We start from the raw sequence: 26,159 nt of genomic DNA on the forward strand, positions 1-26,159 counted from the left end.
AAATAAAAAATAATAATAATAATAATAATAATAATAATAATAATAATAATAATAATAATAGAAAAAAGATGGGAAAAAAAGGATATAATTTACAGTTTGGGCAGAATGATAGTGCTGAATTGATTACAGTTAGATTGTTGATTATGTTGAATCTTTGATGTACCACAATATATATACAGCAAAGATGCATGTAAGTTGTAACTACACCACCTAAAACTACAATTTACCAAACAAAATATGTACAAGGTCACATTTTTTTAGCACATAATCAGCACTAAGGCCAAACAGGCAAATTTAGGGAAAAATTGGTATATACAACAAATGGGCAATAGGTCACTAATCTTGAATACCAGACTCTGCCTCATCTAAGCTATCAGCCTTTACTTCTAACATATAATCGCAAATCTCCAATAGCTGATCTGCGAGGGGTGGGATACCTGGATTTCGCCCATCATTGTACATGTGGGCATTATAAGCAATTTGCCATACATCATGACGAAAATCTTGTCTGTCTTTGTACTCAAGCCGTCTAACCTTCTCTTTAATTGTGGAGAGATCCATTGGGCGTTCAATTATGTTCAAATAATCGGGAGCCTCTTTCTTGGATACAGGTTTTAAGAAAAGGTACGATACCTCAATTCTCTCTTTGAGAGTGTCAAGAATGCTCTCCAAAATATTAGCTAGGCCAACCTGTCAACAATCGAACAACATTAGTTAAAGCAATAAAGCCCAAGGATACCAACTATAAAATACATGTATCACATTATTTGTCAACAGCAGACTAATCATATCAGTCTCACCATAATTGAACTTCACAATTCCTGGAAAAATTAATGAGAGAGCCACTAGCTAAGGAAAATACCTCTCCGCCCTTACGCCGCTTGGTTGGTGGGACAAACTCTGCGCCATACCTCCCCAAGTCTACAACGGACTTCCTCTTAGCACTTCTTTCCCTCTCTGGCAATCGGTTATTCCTTTTTGCTGGAAAATCCTCCAAATGATCTTTCAAGTCAATTGTCCTCTTCTTTTTCTTTTTCTTCTTGTTGGCTTTTCGCCGTTCTTCTTCTTCTTCTCTTTCTCTACGTATGTCTTCTTCATATTTTCTAAGCTCAGCCAATCTATCTCGCTCTTCTTGCATTCTCATTTCTTCTTCATAAATCCTTCTTGCTTGTTCTTCTCTAACTCTCTCTGCATTTCTCCTTTTCTCTTCCTCTTCCCACACACGTTTAGCTTCTTTATTTTTCTTTCTTAATGCATCTTCACTTATATGCTTTCTTTCTTGCTGTCTGTTTACTCCAAATCCTGTTAATTCAATCATCTTCCTGGTCTTTCTGTACTCTATATCAGCACCTTCCTGGCTGGAGTGGTCTAGATTGATAACTTCCTTGGGTTGCTTGATGGTGATTTTTTTATGATGATGTTCTTTGACTGTTTCGCTGGGTGGCCGTATAATAACATTGAGCTTTGAAGATTCAGCCTGAACATCATCAGGCTTTGTTTTGTTGCTTATTATTTTAATAACTTTAGGTGCAGATTTATTTACAGCTTCAACTTCAGATGTGCTTGGCTGTTCTAAACTTGGCATTGGAACAGATGTAACTTTATCCGGAACCTTCTCAGCAGCGGCATATCTGACTTTCAAAAATTTGGTCTTCGAACTAGACCTTTCCTCCTCAAGACATTCAACTTTAGGAGCTAATGTCAAACTTTTAGTCACGAGTTTCTTGTTACAAGTCTTCACATGGGCCTGAGAAGGGGGGTCCTGAGATAAAAGTTTATACGAGTCCTTTTCTTGATCTAGGTTGTTAACCTGAGCTTCTGGATCTTCCCCATACTTGGGACAGTTCTTGTTCGTTCGCATATGGCCAAGCTAGAAATATATTTTAAGTATAGTAAGCTCATAAAATTACAAAAGCAGCAAATCAAGAAAATCTAATGAACAAACCTGTCCACAGGCACCACAAACAAAACTATCCCGAGCTGATTTCTTTTCCTTATATACCTGGAAAAAAGGGATTTGAATTACGATTCGATAGTTTAACACTACCTCCGTTTTTATTGTTGACACATTTTGACTTGTGTACTATTCACATAACTTTGATGTGATTTAGTGTTAGATAAAAACTATCATGTGGGGTCTTGTTAGCTTCGTCTCAACGTCTAGTTTCCTAATATCAAAATTTTATAGTTTTTGCTGATACGCAATTAAAGATATTTACATTTAAAAATATGCGTTGGCCAACGTGCTTAAATGAAATGTGTCAACTAATAATAAAAAAAGAGGAGGTAGAATTTAAGACTCCTTTAAAATAGAATATGCATGTAACAAAACACATAAGAGTTCAGCCTGCACGTGAACTGCAAAGTATACATGATAAAAGATACTTGAGCTTTCATAAAGGAACAAGCAAAATTCACAGATAAAGTATCATCTGGCAGGCATGGTCTTGTCAGAATCGTCTCCTTTCATTGTTCCTCCCATCATCGCCCAAACTGCCCAAACTCCCCGCCCTAGTCAGATCTAATGATTTTGAGGGTAGGTGTGCTACTTTTAGGGGTGGGTGGGTTGATTTTAGACCGGTTTTGGGTGGTTTTGGGGTGAGTGGGGTGGGTTTTGGGGTGAGTGGGGTGGATTTCGGGTAGGTGCTGTGGGGCGGGGTAAGTTGTCAGGGTTTGTTGTGGCTTGTGATTAGCCAGCTGTTGCTGGGGTGTTCGATAGTACGTGGTTTTTGGGTGGTTTTGTCAGTGCTTGTGGCTGGGACTTATGGGAGCGGGGGGGGGGGGGGGTTGTTGGAGCCCAACTAAAGAAGACGGAGATGTGGTGACTGAAATGGAGGTTGAAAGCCGTGGTCGATGAGGGTTTGTTGAGAGTGGTGAGATGTGTATTGAGGGCAGTGAAGTTGAAGGTGGTGCTCGGTGGGGTGTGGTGAGGGAGGAAAGGGTGGTAGAGTTGATTGCGGAGGCTAGGTTGGTGTGTGTTGAGGGCAGTGAGGTTGATTATGGTGGTTGCCAAGAAACTGGCCAGTAAAAGAACGACAAGGTGGTGGTGATAAGGTGGAGTCCCTTGATTTATTAATTAATCTCATTTTCTATCTCATACCCTTAATGATATGCCCCTTATATTTTTAAACAACCAGTAAGAATTTTTTTTGGGAATTGTGCACATGAGTTTGTTGCACTTAATATGTAACAGAGGTAGTAATTTGAAGTGTATCTACATTTGTGCTAGATAGATCCACCTCTGTCTACTGCCTAGGCAGATACAAAACAAACAAGACCGAACACAAGGATAGTTAAGGGTAATCTATAGGTCACACCCCTAAAAAAAGAGCAAAAAAAGCCTAGAGATCCAAAAGGTCATATTGATCCCCACTGATCAGGATGAATAGGTATTGTATAATTATTTGGTGAACCACAAGGTCCACAAATCAGTCAATTAGCCTCATCTAGGTTGCCTATGAATAATGATATATTTTACAAAAACGGGTCACATTATGATACCTCGATAAATCCCCCAGCCCACGACACAAATATATATATGTAAGCCCTACAAAATAGGTCTTGACGTCGACAAAATAAGTAGCCTTCTGCATATAATTTGTGAAATTTCCACCAAAACTACATCATATCACAGAATCATACGGAGCATTATATCACAAGGTCAATTTTAAATTTGTTCCACATAATAAATGTCAGAAAATGTAAGCATATACAATTTATAGGCTACAAAATAAGTAGATTTTACCTTAATCCCTTCGGTCATTATTTTGACTTTTTTATTCAGTAGATCCAAAGGCAATGCTTCGTTCTTTTTCGATGTTTTTGGCTTGGTCGACATAGGTTTTTTAGAATGCAACTTTTCAACCTAACATCAACAGAATATATTTACCAACAGTTAATTCGCTCGGGCACGCTGATATGAACAAGCTTAACGACATAAGAAATAAACATAATAACCAATTAGGAAAAAAATTTATTAATAAAACCAAGAGAATTTTCTCAAGTCATTACCTCCTCTGGATCAGCATTTTGCTTTCCCATCCATATACCATCAGGTACAACAGGTCCATCCATATGCTTCAATATAGTAATAGGCTTCTTGAAGCGCTCTGCATTTTCAAAGCCCAAACTCAATTGGGACCCTTGCGTTGGTCTAAGTGATTCTCCTCTAGGCCTTGGTTTCTTCTTTTTCTTCCATTCAGCTTCATCATCTGCACATAATTATCTATATCAAATAAACATTATAGGAAACCCCTGGATACTTATAGTACATGTACAACTCTCCTTAAGGGCAATAAAACGTGATCAGAACACAGTTACAGCCTGTTTTCTCATCATAAAACATGGGCCAGAAAATACCATCCATGATAATCCTGCATAGTTCAGCAGCTTCAGCAGCTTCATCTTCCATTTCCTCTTCCAACCGAGCTTGCGAAGTATGACGTCTCATTTTTAGCCCCTTCACTCCATCAGACTTGTTTTTTTTAATCTCCAAACCCTCTTCACCTTCCTCACCTTCTTCTGCATCAAGTAAATTTTCTAAATCTCCAGCAAAAGAATCCAGATCACTATTTGCTTCAGAGTCACTTTCATTTTCGTCAGCATCAGCGGCTGAAAGAGATTGAATCTGACGGTCCCAAATTTCCTGACATTTTTCTCGGGTCTGCTGTTGAAGCTGAAGGAATGACATCCGCTGGCCTCGTGCATATTTACTAATAGTTGTTGGGTCAACCTTGACTCCTGAGGCAGCTTGTTCACTTGAAAGTTTGCGTATTAATGCAATGCGATGCCACCGAGATAATTTTTCGATCTGTTCCTCAGGTATGTTGAATTTCAAAAGAACCTAATGATAGCAAAAGATCCAAGCCTCAGATAACCAGTAATATCCCTCTTCATTCAAAAATGATGAATAAAAAAAGTAACTTACTAGTGAGTGTAATATTAAATAAACTAGCTAATACATAACAACATTGAGAAAAGGACGGAAAACCTAGGTTCAAGAGCATCCTGAGATTAGGCCACCAAAAATTATCATACAATAACCAGGCAATCTATTGCATTTACAAGAATTACAACAACAACAACAAAGCCTTAGTCCCAAAATGATTTGGAGTCTGCCAACATAAATCATCATAAGGAACTGTGTGATATAATTAAAGGGGCATAACTAGATAATCAGTTGAAAGAGTTTGAAAAAAGGTGAGTAAAGTGAGAAAAAGTAAGAGCATTCATGAAAAAATTAAGGGATTTTTAAAAAGAACTAAGAATAAAATTCAATAAAGTTTAAAGGAGTGGTTAAAACGTTGTAGTAAAAAAAATAAAGGTATGAGAAAACTTTAGCAAAAAAAATCAACACAGTTCATAAAACACTAGTGGGATAAAACAATAAAAGTAAATATGTATCAAATAAGTATATTTTTGTACAGTTTGCAGACTTAAAAATCTGTTTTCATTTTTGTTATTCTAGAAGCTTTCATTTATCACCTCACACTGTTTAAAACTAAGGATGGACATGAAAGTAATAAATTTATAAGACTCCAGGTTAACTAAATATGCTTTACTACATGTGTTTAACATTTTCATTGACTGTAGGGATTTAAAACTTTACAAAATTCCAGGACATAAACCGTGAAATAATACTAACAGAAAAACTGATAAATTTGTGCATTCAAACCTAAAGGATTCTATATAATTAAGACCTACACACCTCTCTTGCAGCCTCCATGCTCAATCGTCGAAGATCAGCATCTGTCCCAGTGACAGTAGTACCACGAGGAACAGCAGGCTTTTTCTTCACCAGAGCATTCGACAACGGAGGCTTTGCAGCAACACGAACATAACTGAAGCCTAAGCCTCGACCAGATGGATCACCAACACCTGAAATTTCCAACCGCTCTATATTTTCTCTGTCCTGGTATGACAGGAGAAAGACAAAAGGCAAATATCAACATAATTGTAGAAGCCCAAAAAATTTGTAATCTTTAGTTCTAACAGTTTTCCTTCACTTGACCACAGAAATCTAAGCTAGAACTATCAATAACTAAGCTGGTCAACTGACCAAAATACCTAATACAATCTAGACAGCCTGTTTACCAAGGACAGCAGTAAATTTGGCTGACAGATACATATATTTTACGGATCCATTTTACAAGAAAACCAAGGCAAGAACTATGACAAAAAGGTATATTCGAAAACTGGCATGATCAAATACAGCAACAGTTATAATCCAAGAGTTAAGAGTTAAAGACTCAAGACAAGCAACCTTAACTAAAAAGAGGCTAAATCATGGAAAATTATGCCGTAACTCAAGACAAGCAACTTAAAGACAAGACTGAAGACATAGAAAATTTACTATTACATATCTTAGAGAGCTACTTTCTAGTAGATTACTACAAAGAGGCTCACAAGTGTTCAAGAACACAACATATTCTTCCTATGGCATCCTATCTTCTAAATACAAGAATGTTTCCCATCAAACGCTATGGATAATCTCTAATGGTTCAATAATAGTGTTATACCAAGATGAACTACAACAGCGAAGAAACACTGCATAGAAGCAAAGCCCAATAGGGTAGAAGCATTACCTGACTGGTACAAGCAACAAAATTGGCAGTTAGATTCCATGGAGTTATCTGCAATTCTCTCTCAATGTGTGACGCTGCAGCCAGAGCAATTGCTTCATCAGGAAGCTGATTCATTGCAGACGAAAGAGCAGCTAGCTGTGCTGGGCCCGTTAAATGTGCCAACCTTGTTATTCCAAGACGTTTGAGCCGATGAAGACCTGCCAGTAGGCTTTCATAAGTGCAGACCTGTAACAAGTAGCATGAGATCAGGAGGCAAGCATCTTACTGAGTTATGAAAAGGGAGAAGAATTGATAACAAAATAGATAATCGACACTGAAACTGTTGCACACATTCCAGCTCAGATTGATCTTCTTTGCATCACTTTGCACCAATGGGTCAAGACATCAAAAAAAGAGGAAGATAAGACCATTCATTTTTCATTAAAATAGGACTGCCAAAGTAGACAATAGTAGCACCTTTACACTGCTTCCTAGAATGACATCCACTAATACTATTAACTTTCAGTGTATAAACAAAGTAATATGCCCACATAGATGCCTATAAAAATAGTAGTTGGAAAACTTTCCAAAGAGATGGAATTTGTTTCATATCTCTTCAAAAAGCTCATCTCTTTCTTACTTAACGATAACTAATCTTTGATCCGAGATAAGGTTGAAGTACATTATTTATTGAAAATATTTTCTTTGCATATTATTAAATTATGTAAATTAACAAAATCAAACTTAGGAAAAGATTAGTTTATCAAAAAACATGGAAGATTGGCTAATATCAAATTTAGTTCAAAAATTAAAAACCTGGTTTATTTTTAAGACCTAAAAGATATTGTTGGTTTTTGAAATGATAAATCACTTTTGATAGTTTAGGATTTTTTTTTTCCCCTTTTTTAGAAAATTACTTCCAAATTTTGAAGCATAATAGTATTCACAAAAAACAAAAGGTTTAGGTGGGAAAATATCATATAAGAAGCTTAGTAGCTAACACATGTGCTTCTAGGATATCCTAGGTTTTTATTTTAAATATTATTGTTAAATAGATAGAATCTAGAGGAAAATTGCAATGGCTAATAATGAAACCCATAAAAGACATGGCATTAAAATCTCAGCCACATCGCCGCATTGAAAGGAGTTGTTAAGCTAACTGTGACCGTGACAGTGACATACAGCCACGGCTATCAATAATTCCCCCAAAAGTATATACGCATTCACAAGTGCATCCGAGTATTAAAATCTTGATTAAAGTTGGTTTAAGCAGGCGGAAGACATATTAAACACATCTGGATCAAACCCCTTTGTATTCTTAAGCTGATTCAAACCCATTGAGCAAACCCTTATTCCCAAAAGTTCAACTCATTTTCCGATTTGCATCATTTCACAAAATTCGACTCACTTCTACTTCTTCAATTTCGGGAAACCCATTTTACTATCTTACCCTCCTATTTACACCCTCTCTCTTACTCTATCCACCATTTTCTTACACTCACCCACCTTATTATCCCATCTCTTTTACTTTATTCACTTTTTTCTTACATCCACTCACTTTTTCCATGCATTCCTCAAACAAGAGTCCACAGTAAGCCAGTCAAACTTTCGGGAACAGAGAGAGAATAATCACTGGCCTCATATTTTCGGGGAAAAAAGGTACATGTCCATAGAGAATTACTTTGAGTACTACATATTTGCTTCATTTCTAGAAAAAACAGTCTCTGTATTGAGGAATGGAAAGGAAGGCTCCCACATGTTCTATTTCTCATTATTAGGAAAAAAAAAAATAGTGAAAGGCTAACAAGAAGAGTAGCAAACAAAGAAAACAAATAGAAACAAGCTAAAACGGAAACCATATAAGAAAAAACAGGGAGTGATATTTGGTGAGAATCAGTAAAACAACATTTTTAACAGGAAATATTTAGTTTTGGCAGAAAAATAAATAATATATAAACTGCAGATGAGAAAAAACACAAGAGAATTAGCACAAATCAGGTCCAATGAATAAAAATCAACTACAATCTGAGAAGTCAGTTTCAGTCATTCAGTTCAATCAATAAAATAGACATCAGTTAAACAAAATTTGGGAGAAGAGGCCAGCTCAGCGAAATCAGGGTGGAGAGACCAAATTAAAGTTACTGCCTCCTAAAGTACAGAAAATCATTCTCCAGCAATAATCTGAGATAGACTAGGATATACAGTTCAGTGAGCAGAATACACGAGAACCATTTCCGACACAATTAGATATTAAAACAAAAGAAAGAGCATAAAATGTGCACAATAAATGAAAAGCCTCACTGTTTCTGGTGTCACCATCCGTCTAAGCTCTTCCTCTGGTGGAATGTGGAAATTACGTCTCATAACATAATAAGATTGTCCATTTGGCCCTCTCTGGTGCACAGAAGAAATACATTCCAAAAATCATAACACCATAAAAAACAGAGTTAACGCCACTGTGTTGATTAATTGATATAAAGAAATATCAAATACAAATTATCAAAAATGTAAGAAAAAGTACCTGCACATCCGCACAATGCTTCACCTTTTTACGAAGAAAATGTTCAGCTATGTTAGAAAAATGTGCAGACAACTCATCAACACGAATCCAGGGAAGCATGCCACGTTTTTCAGCTGCACGAAACTCACGATACATATACACTAGAAGTCTATTAATCATAAAAGATTGGAGACCCTTAGCACCAGGAGACATAACTTCCATGTGCGGTTCCTGCAATCAACAAACAGCCAACAAAATTAAATGAACTAATCAAGAAAGAAAACTAAACCTTTCTCCAAGCACAATATAAATGAAGAATAAAGCAAGAGAACAAAAATATTAGAGGATGGTTTCCATGAAAAGATAAACAAAGTTCCAAAAAAGGAAATCAGAATTTAGACTGTTCAGATGTTGAGAACGTAAAACAAAAGCAATCAGATAAATCACCTGCTGACCAACAGCATGCATCTTGTTGATTCGCCTAATAGACAACTTCCCCTTGGCTGATCGAACCAATATGTAGTCAGTTGAAGCAACTTTATGAGGAAATATAGGTGCTCTATACATGTTTGTCTCAATACATGATTGACTACAACCCGGTTTTATATCTCCGAGAAAGGGGGATTTATCAGCTGGATCAAGAGCCAGAACTGTCCCTAATCCACTATTCAGATTACGCAACATATCACCATTTTGATCATCTGAAGATGATTTCTGATAATAAGAGCATAGTCTAGCACCCATTCCAACATTACTAATCAACAGAGGTCTTTCCTCACAATACCTGCAAATTAAAACAATGGTCTTTTAGTATGCCCCACCTAGGCAAAACAGAATAAGCAAACAAAATAATATTATCGCTCCAGTTGGGCATCCTTATAAATTGTTCACATATTCTACTTCAGGCAACTATTTATTCTTGGTCTTCTTTACCAACATTTCCATTAGGCATTTTCTGTTTCTTTTTCTTTTTTTCTATACTTTATTTTCCTCTTAGATAATTCTCTATAAACGTAAAATGATTAAAAAAAAAAAACTCTTTTAAAAGTTTTGTGGTCAACCTTTAAAAGTTTTGATTATCAATTATTTATAACCTACAAGAAATATATAGACCATGAAAAGTCAAATGGAGCAATTATTAAGGGATGGGGTATATATTTAGAGTGAAGACTTATTTGATACTCTGTACATCACAACAAATTGAAATACTTCCTCCACTCCTTGAATATAGCTACGTTTACCTCTTTAGGAAGTTTAACAAAACATACCCATATTAGAAGAACACTTTTTTCCTTTCACATTGCAAATACCCTTACCTTTTGTACTTGTTGCTATAGTATGCAAACAAGTTGTAATAACTAATGCAAAGAGAAATTTAAAGAAGATAAGAAGAAGACAAGATAATAGGAAGCACAAGAGCCATAATTTAAGCAAATGAGCTCTACATGTCAGATAAAAACTTATTCCTTATGAATTTAGGGCCTCCATGTGAATTTTACTGTGCATTAGTTTCCACAGCTCGTAAATACTTTTTGAAACTATCTGCACAGGCGGAGAGTACCATAGAAAAATAGCTATCTAAAAAGGTCCCAGTGTCAGTTCTATTATACCCCCTGTTTGCTTGCATTTTGTTTTGGAGTTAATAATGATACACTGTTGAACAATGTTAAGCATAATTAACTTGATAAAGTTCGCATAACAAAGCTAATCTCTGATAAAAGAAAACAAATGTAAAAACAGCCTGTAAGGTAGTCCAGACTCCAGAAAGTACATTATATAAAGAGAAAGCACTCTTCGACAAATGCAAGCTCAACCCTAAAAATCCACAAATTCCTTTCTTCTCAAGTGCATAATCCAAAAGCCAGTGGAACAATATTCCCCAGTTCAGCACTTCAGCCTTCAAATCTTTATCAATATTCTTCTGTTCTACGCAATAGATTATCTTGGCTGTGTGAAACTGAAACCCACTCATCCCAAGAAAAGCTAGCGATCTTTTAGTCATCTTCGCCACAGGGAAAAAACCCAAAAACATACTTCCTCCATTCTTTTTTACGTGACCTGTTTCTTTTATCACACTTCCCAATGCAGAACTTAAACGATCAATTACTTTAATTCTCCATAAGTAAAAATTATAAAAGTTCAATATTATGATAGTACTAATTGAGACAAATTTTTTTAAAAAAAAAATCCCACATGAATATGTTTTTCCTTACATAATTCACAAAAGACAGTCAAAAGAGGGGTGGTGAATCGTGAATAGTGTAAAAGTCAAAGCAGGTCAAGTAAAAAAGAACAGAGGAATTAGTAAGTGATTAACTCTTAGATTGCTATTGCATATGGTTAAGGAAGCACCCATTTCAAATTTTACGTAAGTTTGCTAGGTACTTCTTGAAAGATACACATAAGGCATCAAGAGAACTTTAAATAGGATTAAATTATGTTATTGTAGCTGCTTGTGGTATTCTAGGTCAATTGATCATCCAATAATTGGTTCCAATTCCAACATCTACTAGAGTTCAACAGGATTAACAGGATTAACAGAACTTCTGGGCTAGTGTACCTTTTTATTTTGATTTTTTTTCTTTTTTTAAGAACTTCTGGTTTAAAATATCTCGTCCTGCGGCTGTATAGGATAAAATAGTATCCATGTTTATATGTGTTGTAATCCTACAAGCCCACTAATTTTCTGTTAATTCCTTCAGAAGATTCCTTGTCCTCTACTGATGTGCTTGCCTTCTTAAATTATTATGCACACGATAATTTCAAAAAATAATTATCTTAACTATCTAATACAGAATTAAAATTTTACATAAGTATACAAGAAGAAAAAATGTTATAACATGTTTAAGAAATTATTAAGGTAGGTAGTTCAGCATGTTACCCCAACTAACAATGGTAACAAGTGATTGTCGATTTTTTATTTTTTTATTTTTTTATTTTTTTTATTATACTGAATTTCAAACAAACAGAAAAGATAGAATAAGTTTGATTAAAAAGTTTAAATATGTGTATTAAATGATTGGTTGTGCCGATGGACATAAATTTAAATTATGTAAGTTATTTATTATTGACATAATTTTAGTATTGAATATTTGAATGTTATTTTTATTTAAATATTCACTGCTAATTGATTGATATTTCCTTTTTTAAAGGAAAATGATAAGCATAGCTCTTAAGGCTATGTATAAAAAGCTAAAAAGGAAATATTGAGGAAAAATTAACATTAATTACAACGATGTGCGCGTGATTTTGTCATAAATTCCCAACTTAATTCCATTTTAGGCAGTATATTTAATGCTTATATATAGCCCTAAGGGCTACATATAACATTACCCTTTTTTAAATGTTGATTGATTGATGTTTCCTTTTTTATTTGCTGATTGATTGACTTTTTTTTATACAATTATCTCTTAGAGCACTCTCACTCATGGGCAAAAAAATGCCCATGAGGAGAATTTAATGGTAAAAATGCTATAAATGTTATCCCACTCATGAGCAAAAAAAGAAATGCCCATATGTATGGCAAAAATAAATTGCTACAGTACCTATGGGCCCTACCTCTCTATCAAAAAATTAGATAGTGTTTGTGAGAGAAAATATAGGAGAGATGGTGGTGTGGTTTTTTTTTTTTTTAGCCCATGAGTGTGGGAAGAGTTCTTAAATAAAATGCCCATAAGAAAAAATGGAAAAGAGGAGTGAGAAAGTGAGTAGAGAGAGAATGGCATTTTTATTTTTTGCCCATGAGTGAGAGTGGTCTTATACTATGTCTAAAGGAAGAAGGATGCTGTGTCTTTTTAGGGGGACACCACAACCTGCCCCCTCACTTACATATAGATAATTAGATATCAATGAAATTGCTTTCATCCAAGGTAAATAATCTGACAGAAAACACTAACTGACTAACCACAGAAGCTTACAACACTATTTGTCCTTCAGAGGATGATGAAGCAGAAACAGAATAGTGTTGTAAGCTTATAGACAAGTCAACAAGACCATTGCCAGTACATTGAACTTCCTAAATCCTAATTATCCGTATAAAGAAACAGTTATGCTTTGGATGTACAATCATGAAGCAGGCATTGATGCTTGAACAAGTAACTTACTCCATTAGGAAAACATGACCATCTTTGAGTGAAAGATCAGATTTCTTCTTAAAAGCCCCTGGCGGACGCAAGGACTTGCTCCCATTAGGAAGCTTCTGTGCAATTGGCAACAAATGTATCTTTGTACGGACAAGATGAAGCAATGAATTAGGCCGCACACTCTGGGCAGCAAGAGTCATATGGTCATCGAGCTCTTTTCCCATATAGAATATTTTAACAGCTTCAGTCAGTTTAAAATCTGCGATGAAAAAACCAACTAGGCATGAGCATTTCAAACTTCCAGCAATAACTATTAACTAAATACTCAGGATCCATAAAAAATATTAGGTAGTAAGATTCATTGAAACCTGAAACAAGCACAGTTTTTGAATTAAGGTGGCTCACCCAGTTTTTTTGAAGCTTTTGATTTTAATGAGCTAATATTTTCTTCTGCATCCACATTGATTTTGCACCCTTTGCCACCCAGGCTTTTCAGTAAAACCTTCATAGGCCCTTGCACAGGAAGCCTTTCCAGCTCTTTAACAGCTAACTCACTTAGATGTGGATACCATGTAGCCTTTGGACGATGAAAGTTAGCAATATCCTTGCTGCAAGACATCCAAAAAGAAGCAGGTTAATATAGACATCCAAGTTTTTATATGACATCAAGCACATGCACATCTAAGATTCCAGAAAACTTTCAGCAATCAGAGCTTCACTAGATGAAAAATCAAGTAAACCATTAATGTGACACGGGTTTTGATATGACAGGGGTCGTCAGTTCAGTTTTCCCCGGTATTTTTTTTTTCCCCATTCAACTAAACTAAAGGATTAATCCACTCCTACCTATGATTTTCCAACCCCACCCCACTAAAATACTCAATCACAAGTCAAACCTTCCAGCAGTAGCTCACAACCACTTTGGTTCTTCCCCTCTCCAACAGTTGCTCACAACCTTCATGTTTTACAAGTAAGACCAACTATAGGAGTGGTCAGTAAAACAGTATAAACATCTCCATGATGAGCAAAAATAATTGGAAGAAGATTGTGAGATATTATTCTACAATGACTCATATTTCTAGTGAAATGAAAATCACTGTAATTCAGGTCCGTGGTCTACAAGCTCATAATCTCAAATATGAGGTGAGGACATCTCTTGGCCACATCTGTCACTCATCACTGTGAAGATGGTTTGCAAGGGATGAGGCTAAAGAAGAAACAGAGAGAACAATACGGGGCTTTAGAGGATTTTTAAGCAATCAAAGTTGTGTTTAAAGGCTGGCTCCAGAGACCAGTGTATTAAAAAGCACGCCTAGGGGTATGTGCTTAACTTGGTCCATGCGAGCCGTTTTTGGTAAGGTGCAAAAAAAGCGCCGCAGGCGAACATTTGTATCATGTTTTTTTAGTCTCCTAGTATTCACAGCTTCATTTCTGATTTGAGTAACTTGTTTTTAAGAAAATGTATGATCTAACAAAACGAAAATTGTGTTATCATAATTTGTTACTCAAGTGTATAATAGGCATTAAAGTTCTAACATTAATAACACGATATCTTGTATCATTAAGTTATGGAATGTATAGGCGCACCAAGGCACTGCAGAACCCCTCTCGTTTCATTGTACCTTGAGCTTTTTTATACTTTGCCAAAGACAATCAGAGCCAGTGGCAAGCGGAAGGAATTTATACTGCGATTGTGGACAAAGGCCAAAGGGAGTTTTAACATATATTTATAATTAATTCAACATTATGATTGCACAACAAAAACCCAACACCCCGTGAGATGTGGAAGAGCCAGGAGAGCGGCTAAGTTCCGTCTTTATCAGAAGGTAGGGATTATTTCAATAAACAAATAAAAAATGGATTTAAGGCAATATAAAGACCTTCATTTTTTTTATTACCTTTTCGTCGTGTTAAAATCAAATGGCCTCTTACCTCATTTTATATAAAAGATAAATTTAAAGTTGTATCCCATATTTTGTGGCTAAAAGACTTTCAACTTTAACAAACACCTTATAATCAAGTTCTTATATTTGCATAAATTGGATAGATATATATATAAATTCCACACATCAGAGTGATCAACTGCTTAACTAAGTTCTTAAATGCAAGAAACTTTTTCCTAACCATTCATCCAAAACTTCAAATGCTTAAGAGTTCGTTTGGCATTACTGTGGTTTTCTGTTTTTTGGTTTTTTGTTATTTATATGATATATGTCATATAATGAATCAAATATTAGTCAAACTTTTTAAAATCATGATAATTTTGAAGAGTGACAACATAAAAGAGGAGACACCTTTTTCTTGTTTCCTGTTTTTGATTTTTTGCTTTCAAAAAAAAAGAAAACTAAAAACTAAAAACGATGCCAAACAAGCCCTAAGTTCCTTCGTTAATAAACTCTAATCTATATCAACTGTCCTTTTAGCTAATTCCTTTTGATCCAAAATATATGTCAATTTATAACACTACTAAGAAATGCTTGAAAATTCATGAACTTTTGGGAGTTTGGGATCCAAAGCAGACACACAGCACAGTACAGCACTACTATGAATAATCATAAAGTGACAAACAATTACGAATGGTAAAAGGTGAAACAAAAAGAATTGTCTTACTTGCTCAGTCTAGGTTTTATTGTTTGCAGCTTCAATGCAGGAATTGAATGCAAAACTTTCACACTATGAGCAGTTCGTTTCTTTGAAAGCGACTTTAGCTGCGGTGAAGTTTTTCGGTTGGAGTAATACTTGTCATTAGCAATATTAAATCGTCCACCAGATAATGTTAGATGACCAGGAACTTCGAAAACTTCAGCACCATTTGTTCCATTTCGTGTAGTAATCATTGCCCCAGCATGAACCTGTAGATGCTCATAGTCTTTGTTGTCTAAGAGTTCAAAGACCATCTGCTCATCTTGAAGATCATATATTAGCTTTGGTTTAGCAATTGGCTTCCCAAATTCCCATACTATATTATCGATCCAAGACCCTTCATTTAATTCTTTGTTTTGTAACGCTAGTTGTTTAAATCGCTTCATAAAGTCAAGTTGTTCAGGTTCTTCTGATTCATTTCCCTTCCTTATATCGGAAAGATTTGAAGACTCATTTTCCAATCTAGACTCTAACCTCAAGAGTTGAGGATGGAAAAAGCTCTCTGAGAAGGCAGGAGTAGAAGAATCTCCAAACCCAAATGGTTCCACATAGAAGTTAATCAAACTATTGTGACACAAATTATCCTTCTCGCAAGGCATACTTTTGGAGTCAGACAACTGCTCGCGAGACCTCGACATGATTTCTTTCTCTTCATGAGTCAGAGACTCAGAATCAGGTCCAGAGAGTTCACAACTTTCCATGGATATTGGACTAACTGTAGGGGAGTTGCCCCAGATAATCTTATCTTCCCAGTCCTGCTGATCTAGTGAGTAAAATTCCGTAGACATGCATGACTTTTGTTCAGCAAAAAAATCAAAGGTCGAATCTGTTCTCATAGGCTCAGAACTAAGACAAGAGTCTTTCTTCACATCATGAACGGTACACATTCCTTCAATCGAATCTAACTTTGAGTCATCAACCACTAATACTTCAGAATGATCTTGCGCTTCCTGCATGTGTATTCTTCTGTCAGAAAACACTTGGCAGGATCCCCTAAGAAATTCCTCCTCATCCTCCTCAACCATGTGTGATGAATCAAGAGAAATATACTTGTCTGAAAGAGGATAATAAGTCAGATTCAAGATATATAGTAGCTTGTTAGTACATAACATCAGATGCAGTAGAACCCATGCACTAGAGAACTAGGGAATCTATAGCCAATAGCCCAATACACTGTTTATCAGGGAGCAAAGACATTATTGAAGAAACATCAGACTGTAGTTAAAGGAATTCCGTAAAATGTTTAATACCACCACTCCCAAAACACACACACACACACACACACACACAAACACAAAAAAGAAATTTCAATAGAAGAGAGAATTACATCATAATTATACAATGGTTGTATCACAAAAATAGTGCGGGCATATTACCTTTAGGAATGGAATACCTGTGCCCCCTTCTTCCAGCCTTTTTCAAGGGCTCACTAACACCAAAAATTTCAGAAAACTTCAAAATTGCCATTCCATCTTCTACACACAAAATAGGCAGTCGCACCAAACTTTTAGTATCAGTAACATCATGGGAAACTACAGGTTCATCCTGTTGACAAAGAAACAGAATTAATCCATGGATTAGCCAATCTCTAAAAGTACCTTCTAATAAAAGAAACTTCAATTAAAATAAAATAAAAAAATTTAAAAAAAAAAAACATGTGCAGTAAATGAAACCAAGAGTCAAATAAAGCAGTTGGTGTGCACGCCAACAGCTACAGTACAAGTTTGGTTCTTCCTAATATAATTCACTGACACCAATGGAATATACAATGAATTATTTAACTAAAAGGTAATCAAAATTAAAGTAACCAACATCAACAAGAAAGACATGAATGGGAACAAACTACTCTAATAACCCCAAACTAAAAATGAGATAAAATAATTAAAAAAAACTTGCTGTTCCAAGTGTACTTGGAAATGGCCGAAATAATTTTAACAAGACAAGTTCCTAGTAAGATTTGAGCCCTTTTTACGATAAAATTAATACATGAATTTCTCGGAACACATGGTGCCATAATTTATAGAAAAAGAGCCATAGTGCCTCATAACCAGCAATAAAAAAAATTTACCATGTCATTAAAGTATAATAGAATATTTGATGCAGAAGCACTTAAACATCCACATTATTAAATACAAGCTCATTGATTCCAGCAAGTGAGTGAGCTTCCAGCTATTCTGCTAGTTGTTTAACTAATTTGTATTAAACTGAAGATTTAGCACCAAATCAAGCAAAAATATAATATTTAGCTAAACATTTTGAACAAAGCCAAAGATTATTTATGATTCAGCAGACTAAGAACTGAAGCAAGAGCATGAGAGTGACAAAAATAATTAGCAGCAGCTTTCTCACACACAAACTAACTGTAGCAGACTAAAAAAAATTTTGTCTGTTGGCAATTTGCTTTTAAAAGCATCAAGACTTGATTCTGCCTCTATTTGAGATAAAATCCTCCTAAATTTACAAAGTAATAGCCAGCAAAGTGTTGACTAAAAAGCATTCAGGCGGCCAATGAACATCTGTAGCAATTAGGTTATCTACATTACTGTTAAAGCTACTGCCAGAATTAATATAGCCAAGGTGGTGTAGTGATTCCTGTAGAATAATATACACCCTCTTAGTAATACTGTCAAAACTAAATAGCATAGATTTTAATAAACATTAGGTGTTGAACATCAGCATAAGAACTTCCAGCAATATATATAGCAACTGAACAGACTAACAAAGAAATTTTTTTACAAAAGAAAATAAATAATTATCCATTACACGTAATTAAGGTCATCAAGTATACCTTTTGAAATTCAGTAAAACCAACAGCAGTTTCAGTCTGAGCTGGACTGGTATCCATAGGTGACTCGGGATAGATATCTTGGTTAGCTGCTGTATCATCATTGGCATTCTCCACTGAAAGAAATTTGATACAGTAAGTTTCAGAAAGAATTGGATCTCGTTATGATTAAAGGAATAGCAATGAATCACCAAAAAGAATCAGAAGACTCCACAACTGATATGAACATATCCTCATTTAAAAAAATTGCTGAGAACAGAAGCATCTTTTCTTGGATTTCAGTTCTCAAAAATGTCAGATCCCAGTCATCCCACTGCAGCACTAGCACAAAAAAAGAGATCCCTGATCTAAATAACTAAGTCCCACAAATTTGGCACAAAGTCTACAAGAAGTGCTGCAGCAAACTCTTCCTAAAATCAACAATCAATCAAAACCATCCTAATGTCCTTGTGTTTAAAATTCTTTACCATTTTGTTCGGTGGCAGTTTTGTAAGAAGATAGAAGTTATATTCCCTTCCCAATGTGTCACTTCAGGCTTCAGCAACCTTCACTGCTTCGAAATTTTATCTACTTTCCAGCCTCACTCTTATTTTCCTTTCCAGGCCACACCATTAAATCCAGACATGGAAGCCTTCTACAGCAAGTCATTTAAAATTAGAGTGGAAGCCTTCTACAGCAAGTCATCCCACTGCAGCACTAGCACAAAAAAAGAGATCCCTGATCTAAATAACTAAGTCCCACAAATTTGGCACAAAGTCTACAAGAAGTGCTGCAGCAAACTCTTCCTAAAATCAACAATCAATCAAAACCATCCTAATGTCCTTGTGTTTAAAATTCTTTACCATTTTATTCGGTGGCAGTTTTGTAAGAAGATAGAAGTTATATTCCCTTCCCAATGTGTCACTTCAGGCTTCAGCAACCTTCACTGCTTCGAAATTTTATCTACTTTCCAGCCTCACTCTTATTTTCCTTTCCAGGCCACACCATTAAATCCAGACATGGAAGCCTTCTACAGCAAGTCATTTAAAATTAGAGTTGAAGCTTCATGGAAAGATGTTTCTTTGGTTGAGGCCTTGAGGATTTGGCAGGCATCAATATCAGTCAAGGACAGAACGGGACTTGGATAAAAAGTGTTAGGCAAAGAAACGCAGCCAGAATTTCTCAGCAGAGCAAGCTCTGGTTTTAGTGGACCATAAGAAAAGGAGAAATGTTAATTAATCCCAGCAAAACTGACCCATACCCGATAACCCAACCCATAATCCACTCGAAATCATGTGACTACGTTAATCCAAACTGTCCCGCCAAATCCAATGTGTCTACTAATAATTATTTTATCATAATATGCCAATAGGAAATAGAATGGAATATGACCCAATCCAACCTTAACAATTCTACACCTAAACATGAACTGAGCAGATCCCAAACTAAACAACTCAATTGCCTTTCTAATGTTAATATGGATTAATAACGAATTACATTTATTCTAGCGAGCTGATCAGATTATAATACATTGTAAGGCATTATAAAAAACAGCTTTTGAGGTCTCACATTCTATTCAAGACTAAAGGATCGATAAGGTAGCAGATGATTTAGAAAAGGAAGCAAGGAGCTCAATTCGTTAGATAATCAGATAAACTTTGCAAGTAGAAACCCCTTGGAGTTTATTCCATCAATCCATCAACTATGTAGGCTTATTGGATGAAATATGGTTTATCATAATCTACTACATAATTTCCCTTTCTACCAAAAAAAATAGTAGCCGTATTCCTATCATCAGGTTAGCGAACAGCCAAACATCAAAACTTAATAGCAAAAGGCAAAAAAAGAGACCACAGACCATTGCCAATGAGAAATATCAACTACCAACATATCATCCACCTAAGAGGCCCTAATTAAACAAATGTTTTGGAAAAAACCGTTAGCCTATAGAAAAAAATAATGTTCGCAAGCTTCCTCGGAGTCAGGCAATAGAATCAGGTTCGAAGACTTAGACTAACGTCTAAGTGGCGACAGAGCTGAATAATGCCCGTAGGGCTCAAAAAAAAATGTGAGAATTGGCAGACCAGAAAATTAGAAAATTGGGAAGAAAAAAAAAAACTAAACATATGTGGGGTTAGAGATATATAAAATGTGAGAAGCGTCACTTGAAAAGCAAGAGAAAATTATTTTCAGACTAGAATATAAGGCAAATGTGAAAAATAATGCATAGCTGAGGGAATAATTAAAAGACAAAAAAAGCCATTAAATTTATAATCAAGAACAGAACATCCAATTAAAAAAAAAAAATTGTGCATGCCATAGACACCAGAAGGTAAGCTACAGACTGAAGTTGAAGATTCCAGAAAGGGGGGATAAAAACCTGGTGACGCAATTGCTTGAATCTCCAACTTGTTATCCACTGGCTCGATATTCTCATCATCCAGTGGCTTCAAAACTAGGTCTTGCACAGCACGTGTTTCAATTTCAGCTTCACTAGCAACAGCATCAGATTCCTTTTCATCATCCACATCTTCATCATAATCTTCATCATCAAATACAGAGGATTTGTGATCCAAATTAGCTGCAGGAGCATCAGCTGGAAAATATTCGCTTTTTGGCAATAGATGGTCCTCCTCGGTACCAGTGTCAATCTCAGGACCCTCATATTGCTCATCTATATCTTCATAATCAACAGCGTCCACAGCCTTCTCATCATAATCTGAACAGAAGTACAAGATTCTCAATTTCCAGGACACACCCAGTCACCAAATCTCAGAAACATATGGACAAAAGTAAACTTTGAAGCACAGCTTCTAAGGCTTATCTTACAACAATATCACTCCTTCAAAGTGAAGCCAAATGATTTCTGATTTTTGCAGATAACATTAAAATATCTTAACAAGCACCCAGATCCAAAATCTAGTGCACCGATAAGATCAAACTCCATTTACAATTCAGATACATATCTTAACAGGTAATATGTTATCTCAATTTCAAAAAATAATTGGAAAACTACAAGCTTGGAATCAAACAAATACCAGCACCTATAATGAAGATGACAAAGATAAAGTTCCATCCACTAATAAGATTCATAGCAACAAAGTAATACACAATAGAATCATATAAAGATGAAGTTGGGATCCTGAAACAGCAATATGAAGCAATAAATCTAGGTAAGTGAGGAAACACACACACACACACACACACACACACACACACAAGAAAAATGGAAACAACAGAGTTTTCAAATTAATATGAAGCAAATATCTGAAGAAAGCAACTCTTGACAGCATGTGGAACCTATCATATCCCCAATGAGAATCCTGTAACCGTGTAAGACCATCATATATGCCTCCTAAGTCCTAACCCAGGTACATAAAACAATATCATATTAACAAATCTTTTAAGCAGAGTATAAACATTTATAGTATTAAATTTAAAGACATACGAAATGGCATCAGTAGCTCAAGACAAAACCAAAGGAACTCTAATTTCATAAAACATCAGTACAAAACCTTCTTCAACTGTAGAAGCAGCAGCTGGTGTCTGTGAGGATCTTCCTGAAAACTAGAATCAATCAAGTATCAGAATTATATATGAAAAAAATTAGGACATACCATTTGATAACAAAAAACAGAAAAGGAAATCATACATTCATAGCAGTGAGAGATGGTCCCAACTTGGCAGCCAGTGCATCAAGATGCTCTTTTGCATCCTGTAAGAAAATCCCTCAAAATCAACATGGAACATCTAACAACTGCCAGCAACAAAAAGCTCTCTCTCTCTCTCTTTCTACCAAAATATATTTACATACTCCACCATTACATATTATCAATCAACAATAACAACTTTATAATTCCATATCATATATCACTTGGAAATATGATAGATACATTTCTGGTCATTTTTTATCACATCTGAGAAATTACTTGTCAACTTTAAATGCTACAGCATCTACAAAGTCCACAAAGCACATAGCCTTAGAAAGTGAAGGAGCATAGGGAGTACAAGTTAACTCGGTGGCGATTATGTTCCAGCACTCGAAATGGGTAAAGTGGAAGTGTCCAGAACATGAATCATTTGACAGTGTAATATATATCCAGAAGCCTCATTTAGCAAGGATCTCACCCCTAGGATAATTCTCATTAAAACAATTATTTATTTCAGATCAATAAACGTAATAAGGCATCTTTCATTCCTTATCACATCTAAGTTTACCGTGAGCTCAACAATATGAATTGGGACAACTCATCTTCCACTAAAACCACTCTATAACCAAGTACATACATTAAAAAGGAATTCAGTAATATTAAAAGAAAGTTACAATAGTGACAGTTTAACATCGGTTGACAGACAAAATAAAGAGGCCGTATGAAATTTATATTCAAATCTATCCTGCTTAATATTGAAAAGCATTAGACTAAATACAAATTTCAAGCCTTTGATAATTAGAAGTAAACCAACATGACAGTTTTTAGTTAGCATTTTCAAGATAAGTAAGTTTATGGCCAAAAAGTTCAGCAAAGTTCAGTTCATGACCATTGAAGGGTCCCCCAAATAAATTTCACAAATACAATATGGTATAAGTTCATACAAGCTGAATTCAAGGCTTATTATATAAAATAAGTAAATTTTGAGTGAAGAGAACACAACCTTAATCATTTGAGATACAGTTCTAGGGATTTAGAATTCGTACTTGTAATTTAAATGGCATCACAACAAAAACAGCATAATGAATTAAATAAATCAAAAAATAAAAACAAACAAATAAATCACCAATTTGGCAGAATGTCAAAACGCTAGTGTACTGTAGGTCCATGTACAACACATATCTCACGATATATTACCATAAAACAGGTATTAAATGAGTAGGAACATAGTGAAAGACATGCATGCAAAAAATAGAAATTTTTCACAAATATCTTTCTCAATAAATCTAATACATGCTAAGTACAAATTCAAGTATACTATTGCAGCCACATAAAGTCATAAACTATGGGAACCTTCCTCGAGAGCTAAAAGATGGCAAGTGAAGCACGGAATATTACCTCATCAAGGTAATCAACTTCAAGTTCGCCCGAATTATCAACATTTCCGAACATAAAACCCAATAGCTGATTACCTCCACCAGCCTCTTCATGTTCTTCTTCATCATCATCTACTAGCATAAATGAGAGCAAACAAATTTAGTTGGACCTAACTACATATAGCTTGCACCAAGACAATTTCACAGCCTTTTAAGCAACTATCTTACGAACACAATATAGTCACAAAATTAAAATTTAGGCTTATCTTTCAAGAGTCGAGAACAAACAGAAAACTAATCAAATAACAGAATTTTTTTAGCATAACATACAACCTAGGTGTTTTCTCTTCTAACGGCGACATTTTCTACAGCAACTTAGATAGAATTTTACTTCTCAAACACCATATACCGCGAATTAAACTAATAATTAAGCTTCCAAAGATGACTTTCTCCATTTCTTATCCATGAAAGTAAAAATGTATCTTCATACTCAAATTCGAATGTAAATTCCACTTACAACTTCTTCCCCAACAAATTAAATCATAATCAAGCGCGGTAAATTACCTGATTCTCGATCATCGTGCGAACCGCTTGCCGGCTCTAAACTCATATCAACAAAAAATAGCTCCCAAGAACTCTTAAATCACAACCAACTCACCCTACAAAAAAAAAAAAAAATCAAAATCAAGAAAAAAATTGCATTAAATTATTCTCGCTAATAGAAAAATTCTAGCAATGAGATCGCTAGTTTATAATCAATCATAACTTGAGTAATTATAACCAATAGTTCAATAATCCACCTTAGCAGAACCCTAAATATACTAGAGTGACGATTAAATTAGCGATTAACAGTAGGTTGTGAAATTGATATTCGATGATTGAAAGAAAAATAATCTCACCTAAGAAGCTGCTTCAATGGAGGAGAGAAAGCTCAGAAGCCGCTTCAATGGAGAATTCAGAGTACGCTTCAATGGAGGGAGAAAGATGGGGGGAGCGATGCAGCGAAATCGTGAATAAGCGAAGGGAGAAAGAGGAATTAAGGTGGTAGGAGGAAAAATATTTATTAATAAGGATTTTTTTACCGTAGGAAATTTGTACGGTAAAAATTTGTTAAATAAAGCCTTTTAATGTATTTTAAATGGAAATAAATAATCCCACTTTTGCCCGAACTGAAAGTAATAAACCCACCTTTTCGTATTTACGAAACAAACCCACTTTGGTCAGTAATCTTATTTTAATATACCTTAACCTTCTAATACAGGTAAACTTTTCCTTATTTTCATTTCTTCCGGTTTTTTCCCTAAATTTATTAGGGTAGTTGGGATTTATTGCACGCCTCTTAACTCCTCCTCACCCTCTTCATTTCCCCTGTTCTTCCCCCTTTAAATTCAATCAAATTAACCATTTTTATCTTCGCTCACCCTAATTTCTCCTCTATAATCAGTTAAGTTTCTGTAATTTCTTATCAATGGCGGCAAGTCATGCTTCAATTGGCTCTGGTTCCAGACCTAGGAGTAGGGGAAACTCATCTCCTGGTCTTCTGTACTGTTACCATGACGAGGTAGCACCTCTGAGAACTGTGCGCCATGATGGTCCAACGAAGGGGAAGAGATTCTATGGTTGTTCATACTGGCCTGTAAGTTGTTTTTGGGTATTTTAATTTTAGTTTTTTTTTTAATTTAAGAGTATTAATTTGATTATAATGTAGGAGCAGCGGACATGCGGGTTTTTCAAGTGGTATGACGTAGTTGATGATGTTAGGGTGTTGCAGCACAGAGTTCTTGACAAGGAGTCAAGGATTTGTGAGCTTGAAGACGAGAATTACTCTCTCAGAGAGAAGGTGAAGAAGCTCAAAGCCAAGAAGGAAGAGCTTGTGGATGAGGTTGCTGAGAGGGGAATTGCCACCACTGAGACAATGAATGAGTTGAAGGAATTCAGCTTTGACAAGAAACTGATCCTAACATTGGTTTTCTCTTGGGCATTTTTTACACTTGTGTTGGTGTTCAAGTAGTTGTAGGTGGATGTGTTTTATTTTGGGGAAGATTGGCAGTAGCTAGGTAGTATGTATGTGGCTGAGTTGTGGAATTTTTTGGTGTTTTTAGTGATTGAAGTAAGGGAAACTCAGCTAGTAGTAGGTTAGTTAAGAACATAGTATATAAGTTCTTCTGATGTAGTAGCAGCAGCAGTTTATGCTGTGATTTTGTAAAAAATCTTGGAATCTTTTGAAATGAATATATATGAATGGCTTTGTTAAGTAATTGTTGGTTATTTTGTGAGTACTTAATTGCTTGAAAATGATTGAACACATTATGATGAAATAAGTAACTAGCAAATTAAATTAGTAGCAAGTAGTTCAAAATGCTAAATTGAGAGTGATGAAATACATTCAAATGTAACACATACAAATACATGTTACCCTTAACAAAAAACAGAGTTACTAAACACAAATATTGTTCATAATTGGCTCTTAATGTCTGAACTGATACAAAAGACTTTGAAGGATTCTTGCACTTGGTAGTTAATTGGTTGACCCTTGGCTGAAATTGTAGGAGAATGTTGTGGTGCTGAGATCTTGAGGACC

The 26,159-nt window shown here is 35.3% G+C and overlaps 1 protein-coding gene across 2 annotated transcripts; it reads right to left on the reverse strand.

Annotated features, from left to right (window-relative positions):
* Positions 1-69: 69 nt before the first annotated feature.
* On the reverse strand, positions 70-24,600 carry LOC145606622 (transcription initiation factor TFIID subunit 1-like). 2 transcript variants are annotated; one of them, XM_081662431.1, is made up of 22 exons: positions 24,478-24,600; positions 24,143-24,237; positions 23,601-23,710; positions 22,205-22,267; positions 22,068-22,119; positions 20,933-21,271; positions 18,577-18,689; positions 17,165-17,333; positions 15,756-16,842; positions 13,551-13,753; positions 13,167-13,404; positions 9,511-9,847; positions 9,085-9,294; positions 8,865-8,957; positions 6,585-6,809; positions 5,708-5,911; positions 4,360-4,843; positions 4,012-4,211; positions 3,746-3,865; positions 1,946-2,002; positions 863-1,870; positions 70-690 (listed from the first exon to the last, which is right to left on the reverse strand). In XM_081662431.1, the coding sequence occupies exons 2-22, from the start codon at positions 24,186-24,188 to the stop codon at positions 337-339; spliced, it is 5,712 nt and encodes a 1,903-aa protein (XP_081518557.1). In that variant the 5' UTR covers positions 24,189-24,237; positions 24,478-24,600; the 3' UTR covers positions 70-336. The 2 variants fall into 2 exon arrangements, with proteins under 2 accessions (XP_081518557.1, XP_081518556.1); XM_081662430.1 differs by having other exon boundaries at positions 23,601-23,713.
* Between the last annotated feature and the right edge of the window lie 1,559 nt (positions 24,601-26,159).

The sequence above is a fragment of the Chenopodium album genome, chromosome 23 (genome assembly GCF_948465745.1).
Source record: "Chenopodium album chromosome 23, dcCheAlbu1.1, whole genome shotgun sequence".
NCBI lineage: Eukaryota > Viridiplantae > Streptophyta > Magnoliopsida > Caryophyllales > Amaranthaceae > Chenopodium > Chenopodium album.